This window comes from Aegilops tauschii, chromosome 7, assembly GCF_002575655.3.
Source record: "Aegilops tauschii subsp. strangulata cultivar AL8/78 chromosome 7, Aet v6.0, whole genome shotgun sequence".
NCBI lineage: Eukaryota > Viridiplantae > Streptophyta > Magnoliopsida > Poales > Poaceae > Aegilops > Aegilops tauschii.
The window spans coordinates 640,873,549-640,881,714 of record NC_053041.3 but is presented as its reverse complement, the minus strand read 5'-3'; the positions used below and the strand labels follow the sequence as shown (position 1 = coordinate 640,881,714).

Here is an 8,166-nt window from a genome sequence, read left to right as displayed (position 1 = left end):
AGTAAGTACTACTTTATTCTATTTATAGTAAGTGTGCTTAGTAGTTGAACTAGTTGATTTAATAAAACTAGTTTATTTTACTATAGATGTAGTCTATTTTTAGCAAGAAAACTAATAGAACTAGTTTATTTTTTTGTTAAAGCAATTATTCCCGCATCGACGTCGACGACGCCAATCCCGCATCCTCATCGTCGACTCGGCGGAGGAGGCCGGCTTGATCAGAGGGGCCATGTCCGGGGCTGGGCTCCGCCGGGCTGGTTTTGGGAGGTGCTACCTTCCGGGGGGGCGTAGGTTGGTGAGGAGCCAGCCCGTCGTTGACCCGATCCTTGTTTGGTGGCGGTCACGTGGGCCAGTGATAGTGCCGAGGCTTCCGGACACCGCGGATGTGGTACGTCACCGTGTCAGCGAGGAGGACGAGCACGTCCGTCGCTACATGGTTGCGTTGGAGGGCAGGTTCGACAATACCTGGCAGGTTCTTCAGGGATCTCACTGGAGCTATGATCCTGTGATGGTTCCTACTCTTTGGGTGTCCACCGCCCGTGCCGATACCCGTCGGGCGCTACGGTTCTAGCTGTACTAGCAATGCTATATGTATGATAGTATTCGAGGTCTATTAGTGATAATATTCGACGATGTACGGACGCATGGAGATGATGTAGTTTTGCTTATAATTGAATGCATCCTAATTTGAATACTATTTTATTTTGTGATTTAATTTTGCTTATTGAATGCTCAAATTGGAAAACTACTCCTACTTTGAATGCTAAAATTGGAGAGCACAATGCAAGGCGTATGCATATGATTAGTTGATAGCTTATAGGGTTTTTGTTTTCGCAGAAATCTAGGAGCCCCCCTCCATCATCCCCGCCGTCGTCCCCGTCACCGACCCCCTCCGACCTCGAGGTGAGACCAGCCACGAACTGGTTTTAGAAAGATAATTAAACGATATTTCGGGTTGACTTTAAGTCTGTTGAGTCTCCACCATATATGAGAGGACGAAGAATCCCGACTGTTTTCATGGGGGTAGCTTCTCCGTCGTTCCCGTGTGCTAGACAATTTGGTGTAATGCACTCGGGAACGAAAGGAGGAGCTACCATCACCGACGGTCGCAAATGTCAGAGAGGAATCAGTGAGGGATAGTTCCTCCATATATATATGAGAGGACGAAGAATCCCGACTGTTGTCGTGGGGGTCGCTTCTCCTTCATTCCCGTGTGCTAGACATTTTGGTGTAATGCACTCGGGGATGAAAGGAGGAGCGACCATCACCAACGGTCGAATGTATACACCACGTGAGCTGAGAGTTTTCAAGAAAAGACTTGACAGACCGATAGTCAACCTGTGATAAATAATAATGATCTAACTTAGGTTTTTTAGTACATATATTTAATTGTAGACATTTAATATTTGAATTATGAACATAGGAAATGTCGAACTCGGACGAAGAAAGTCTCTCGGGGGAGTGCGACAGGTGCCACGACGACCGAGGTCAGTGCGACAGGTTCATTGAGCTGGACGAAGATCGACGCTTCAGCATTAAGCTCGAGGAGACCTTCGATGTTGAAACGGTACGCAACGACGACAAGTGTTTTTTTTCGTAATTAAGCATGACTTCAACTATATATTTCAACGTGTACTTATCATCTTTCACAATTCGACTAGCTTATCCCATGCTATGCAAGACGCTATGTGTTGGAGAGGATGGGTTTTGAAGACCATGAAAGTATGGAAACAGAGAAATTTCACCTAAGGACCCATCATGGTATGGATTTCAAAGTAAAACTGTACAATTCTGAGAGCGTAACCCATTTTGGTTGCAAAAATTGGGAAGCACTTTGCAAGATATATGGTTTTCATGAGGATATGCTTGTCACCATGGATCTTGTGATCCTGAAATCGAGCAAAACAATCTGGACATTTGGGTCCTTGTTGATACGCCTCCAATTCTACCACTATGTGAATTTCTCAAACATAGTTATTAACTAATTTATATTGTTTATTTCAAAATATTGACAGCTTATTTCCATTGACAGCTTATTTTCATTCTTCAAAGAATGTGCGGAAGATGGTAGACAAAACCCACTACGATGACTGCGAATTAACTTATCTGGAGAAAAATCATCTAATCACATTTTGTACTGATATTGAGAATTACAATATCTACAATCAAACTCCTCAACATTATGGTCAATACGTGCCACTAGTGCACGTGTTGAACAACAGTAACTTCCATGGAGATACCCTGGTAAGATTTTTTACTATTACGACATCCTTGCATCTTTTGCGTACTTCTCAAACTAGTACATCATTGCTAACTACGAAGTTATTACTATGTTTTTCAACAGATAATCCTGAATGATTGTGTGCCTCATATGATGTATCAGCATGGTGGTCGCATTGATGTTTTGAACATACTGCCAGGTCATCCTACGAATCTCAACTGTCCATACCGGATTTCTAAAAGAAGTGGAGACATGACAATCAAAGAATGGAAAAAATGTATGGACAGTCGTAAGGAGGTTCTTGGAAGCAAAAGGAAGCGAAGCGCAAGAATTGAAGACAGGATGATCTCCATTCTCCATAATGGAGAGTCAGGGTCTATATTGTTTTATGTTATTTTACCTTAAAGAGGGTATTTAGGTCCTACCTAATACTGATGATCATGTGCCGAGAACAATTAGGTAGGGTTGGTTCGATGACTATGAGGATGATGAGCGTATGACTTGTTATTAATAACGATCGAGTAGAAGTTGTATGATGATGATTAGTAGGACTTGTTATTACGATGATGCATGATGCGGGCATGAAGAGTTATTATATATCAGTGGGTGAAATGAAGATGGATTGGATTGAAGTGAAGGCAACATGCATGTGGTGCATGTCGAAAGTAGTACAATCCAAACTTGATCAAGTTAGGATTAGTATTACTTTCGACATGCACCACATGTTGCCTTCACTTCAATCTAAGCCATGTTTAGGCATAGCAGTAGCGTTGGTAAACCAAGCACGAAGACAAGAGAGAACACTTCTCTCTATTAGCTAGCTAACAACCTAAATTAACCCCCAAAACCCCTAAACCACCCCCTTTAAAAAAACAAAAACCTCAGCTCCTGCCAGCTGCTGACGCGTGGATGCCTTTTGGTCCCGGTTGGTGCCACCAACCGGGACCAAAGGGCCTCCTGCCTGGGCTCGCCGCACGGGCCACGTGGAGGCCCATCTGTCCCGGTCCATGTAAGAACCGGGACTAAAGGCCCAGGGCATTAGTAACGACACTTTAGTCCCGATTCAAAAACCGGGACAAATGGCCCTTTTTCTACTAGTGTCATCTTCAATAATGGTACTACAACAAACACTAAAAAAATGAAAGTTACATCCAAATTCGTAGACCACCTAGCGACGACTACAAGCACTGAAGGGAGCCGAAGGCGCGCCACTGTCATCGCCCCTCCCTCGTCGGAGCCGCACAAACCTTATTGTAGTAGACTGTCAGGAAGTCGTCGTGCTAAACCTAATGTGTGTTCATACCTCATCCTACCTACTTCATGTGTACCGACATTGCTACTATAGTATACACCTCCGCTTAAGCATGCGCCTGACAGTGGTAGTAAACTAAATTAAATCACTGACAATGGCAGTTTTATTAGGTTTGGGTGACTGGGACGAGCAGATGATGCAGCATACATGCGGGGATCCTGCGGTGGTAGCACATTGCTTGTCTACGTACGTGGCCACCGGTCGATCGAGACGGACAACCTCAGAATACGAAACATACAAAGAAAGAAAACAAATGTTTGGGCCACAAAACAGGTGATGAAGTGAACTTATATGGGTTGCTTTAGCCAACTGAGATAAAAAAAATTACAACGCACAATAAATTGGACCGTAGATAGCCAGCAAGTCAAACAATGCATACCCCGTCCCCTCCCACCAAAAGAAGAGGACAATGCATATGTTTTTTAGACTTTTGCCGAGATGGACGGCTACAAAGGCCATTTCTTATTCATGTTAGGGATATTTGACCATACTTATTGATTTTTCAAGAAACCACAGTGATTGGATTAGGAGTACCGGAGTGCAATGATTTTTTATCCCGTTGCGACGCACTGGCTATTTTCCTAATCACAAATTTCCTCCTCCTAAAAAAAGTCTTCTTCCTCCTCCGGTAGGTGCCGTCGCCGATCCGTCCCATCTCTGATGGCCTTTGGGCTGTGGAGGTGCGTAGAATCTCGGCCCATCGCCTGTAGGAGAGACCTCATTCTCCTTTTTGTTTGGTTCAACGTCTTGATGGCTGATGTGCGGCGGTGGCTCGGTCCCTTGGTAGGAATAGTGTCTCTCATGTCGGATCCCCGTCCAGATGGTGCGAATAGCATCACCGGAGGACGTATGGAGGTGTGTCTCCATCGGATCTTACAGGATTCAGCTGGTGTTGGTCTTTGGTGGATCTATTCGGATCCAAAAAATTTCGTCTTCATTCGCGTGGTTACTGGTTTGATCTTTCTGATCTACAAGTCACTTCATCCGTGATGGTTGCTACTCTGGTGCATTGGTCCTTTGGGGCCATAGCACGACGACTTTATGACTGTCTACTACAACATGGTTTATCTGGCTTCGATGAAGGAGGGGCAATGATGGCGGTGCGCATTCGACTCGCTCCTGTGTTTTCTAGTCATCGCTAGGTGGTTCATGGACCTCGTTGTAATTTTTATCAGTTTTGCTAAAGCACATCTGGACATGCCATAAGTATTATACATCTAATTCCTATGTCATTGATCTTACATGGACATTCGTGTCAATATTTTCTTTTTCTTTTTCTTTTTCTTTTCAAAAATTACCACTAGTGTTCTCTGTATCACCATAATTGATGAATAAATTGGAAATTTCTCTCGCAAAATAATATAAAATTAATAACATATCAAATTGAGTCTCAAACTCATGGTTGAAAAATGGACATCCTGTTCAGAGAGATTCCTTAGAACCTACCCGCTCCACGTGCCAGCATAGTGACTATCTCTGCCACATCCTGCCTCTACCCAAGTCAACCAAGGCAAGGCGAGCCAACGGACAGACGTTATTCGGAGCGCGGCATCTCGCTGCTGCTTCGCCCGGGCCGTCACCTTCCTGCTCCATCAGATTGCAATTTATATGCTGCGAACCTCACAAGTCATCAGACATCACAATTCACAACCGCGCGTCGCCACCATGGATACTGTGAGTGTGCCACGCACCCAACACCAACCAGCCGGCTCGCAGCCCTACTCTGTGACCTTGGTTATCAATGGCCCCTCCACCTTGCGCGGACGCCCCTGTGGCGGCATCGACCTGCGGTGGGTGCGCTCCGTGGCCGCCGGGGGCATCTTCTTGGTGTTCCTCCTAGCGGCTTCCCGGATCGCATTTCCCTCCGCCTCAGTCTTCATTCACCCGTACCCCGCTGCCACCCAGCCCCCGTCGCCGGTCGGGACCCCACGCTTCGCCTATCTGGTCTCTGGTTCGGCCGGCGAAGCCGGCAGGCTGCACCGCTGCCTCTTCGCGCTCTACCACCCACGGAACCACTACATCCTCCACCTGGACGCGGAGGCGTCCGACTCGGAGCGCACCGAGCTGGCGGCCTTCTTGGCCGCGCACCCGGTTCTTGCCGCCGTGGGCAACGTGCGAGTGCTGGAGAAGGCCGACGCCGACCTGGTGACCCACAGGGGCAGCACCATGGTAACCACCACACTGGGCGCCGCCGCCACCTTCCTGCGCGGCCCCGGCGCCGACTGGGACTGGTTCATCAACCTCTCCGCCTCTCACTACCCGCTGGTCACGCAGGACGGTCGGTACAACATATATACGCTTATATAGCTGCTTCCATTTCTGATGAATTATACTGGTCATCATTTTATGGTCGCATTATCAACCGCTGCAGATCTGATGGACGTGTTCTCGCGGCTGCCACGTGACCTCAACTTCCTCGACCACACGAGCGACATGGCGTACGTGCTTTCGTAATCAAATCGATTATGGCGTTGACACTGCCGACTGAGTGCGGTATCGCACATATGGTTCTTCTTTCCAGGTCTCCGAGGGCGATGGTTGACCCGGGGCACTACATGAACGGGACAGAGAAGCGGGAGCTGCGGCAGCTGCCCACCACAATCTTCACAGGTATTGCACTTTAGGCTGCCGCAGATGCATCAAATCATTACAATGCCATGGTCTTATAGACAAAAAAAGTATAGTTTAGATCATTGGAGTTATTTTGATACAGGTTCTGCTTGGACGGTGTTGTCACGGCCGTTCGTTGAGTACTTGATCCGGGGGTGGAAAAACCTCCCGCGCAACCTCCTGGTCTCCTCCCCGGAGGCCTACTTCCACACCATGGCCTGCAACGCCGAGGAGTTCCGGAACACCACCGTGAACCACGACATGCATTACATCTCCTGGGGCGGCTCCCCTGCGCGTCAACCGGAACTCATCAACTCCAGCCACTGGGACGGGATGCTCGGCAGTGACGCCCCCTTCGCATGCAATTTTGGCCAGGACAACCCGGTGCTCGACAGGATCGACGCAGAGCTCCTGCTGCGGCAACCCGGGATGCTTGCCCCCGGCAGCTGGAGCATCGGGGACACTGGCGGCGATGGCTCCTTCTGGATCGTGAGGGACGCGACGCCCCTGCGTCCTGGCCCTGGAGCTACGCGGCTGCAGCGGCTCCTCACATCGCTCCTTTCCGAGGAGAACTTCCGGCCTAAACAGTGCAAGATAGTCAATCACAGCGCCTGAGCCTGATCTGTGGGCACGGGCACGAGGGGCTGTATCGCCGGCGGTGCTCCGTTTTTCTGTCAGGCTCGGTATCAGCAGTTAATAATTAAGCTAGAACTTTGGAAAAGAGTGAGACGTGTCTCCTCATTCGGGCGCCAAGCAGTTGACGTTGGAGATACACATATATTTCTTTTCTCTTTGCCTATTTGTTCCTCGGTGCTGTGTAACATGACTGGCCCTTGAGCATTTCCCGAAGAAATAAAGAACATTTCCTAGAGATCCTAGTAGTACCATATATAACGGACAGTCGTGTGTTTGTAGTAGCAAGTTTTGGGGTCTTAGTGCAAAACAGTGGATCTAATCCAAGGCAGTGCCGTACTAGTACCTACCACCAAAGCACGGTAGAAAAGCTCTCCCTAGTTCCGATTAGCACAAGAAGTACAATCTCTTGGATTAGTACAGCGATACAGCCGCTACGACTCAGGCAGCAAAACGAAGTCTGACTTCTTTTCGATGTCAAGTGCGCCTCGGAATTTCATCTCGTGTAGATAGTTGCATCGTTTGTGAAGTCATCTCCCTACGTTTAGAATTCTTGAAGATGTGCTTTAGCTCGAAAATCGTCAAACAGTAGAGGGTAAGCTTTAATACCTTATCTGCTGATCGGCAGATCTAGGTTGTAATACCGAGGAGCAAATCTTAATGAGCAACCCATGTCAACTTGAGCACTGCCCTGCAAATCGAAGACATCGGGAGACATAATTAACTTTCTTGTAGTCAACTCTGAATTACGACTGCGTATTACAACCTGAAACAGTAGTAGTGTACCATGGTGATCCTCCACAGAGCACCAGAGCTAGCTATCGCAGCGAATTGCTCTAATCTTGCTAGCTAATTGATCCCCAAAAATTTAGAGGAGGGTACGGCCGAGTATCCTTCAATGGACAATATTTGCTCCACTAAAAAAATGTGGTTTCAAACCGATCTCTTTAATTCAACAGAATGAAAACTTCAACACAAATTTAGACTAGATTCGAACTTGATTCGATACAAACTTGATTCAACACAAATTCGGTGCAAATTAAACAAATGTGGACTAAAAACAAACTAATCTACTCACTATAGGCCTCATTCTTGATCCACTCCCAATCCGATTCGGTGAGCCCTCCGATGAGACGGCCATGTCCCTCATAGCTCGCACTGCCCTCATCGCCGTCGGCACCTGCCCTCGTAGTTGTCGGAGTCGCTGGAGAGGTCGATGATGTCCGTCCTCTCGGACACGTAATCCTTGTAAAGCAAGCGCTCCACCTCGATGGGCGCGGGGTAGCGGCAGTACAGCTCCATCAGGTTATCGCTGCCGGCTTGCTCCGACACGAGCCGCTCACGGGCCTGCAAGTCTTCTCACATCTCTCTAGGGTGGCCACCCAGGGGT

At 47.8% G+C, this 8,166-nt stretch overlaps 1 protein-coding gene across 1 annotated transcript; it reads left to right on the top strand.

The window, feature by feature from the left end:
• Positions 1 to 5,095: 5,095 nt before the first annotated feature.
• On the top strand, positions 5,096 to 7,082 carry LOC109734080 (beta-glucuronosyltransferase GlcAT14B-like). The gene is made up of 4 exons (XM_045231931.2): positions 5,096 to 5,811; positions 5,905 to 5,971; positions 6,055 to 6,143; positions 6,247 to 7,082. Exons 1-4 carry the CDS (start codon positions 5,142 to 5,144, stop codon positions 6,756 to 6,758), a joined length of 1,338 nt encoding a protein of 445 aa, XP_045087866.1. The 5' UTR covers positions 5,096 to 5,141; the 3' UTR covers positions 6,759 to 7,082.
• The last annotated feature ends 1,084 nt before the right edge of the window (positions 7,083 to 8,166 follow it).

Bases quoted from the DNA above. Each gene is read 5' to 3' on its own strand.
- LOC109734080 (XM_045231931.2), top strand. From the start codon at position 5,142: ATGCTGCGAACCTCACAAGTCATCAGACATCACAATTCACAACCGCGC. The intron at 5,972-6,054 runs GTACGTGCTTTC...TCTTCTTTCCAG, and splicing joins GACCACACGAGCGACATGGC to GTCTCCGAGGGCGATGGTTG. The intron at 6,144-6,246 runs GTATTGCACTTT...ATTTTGATACAG, and splicing joins GCCCACCACAATCTTCACAG to GTTCTGCTTGGACGGTGTTG.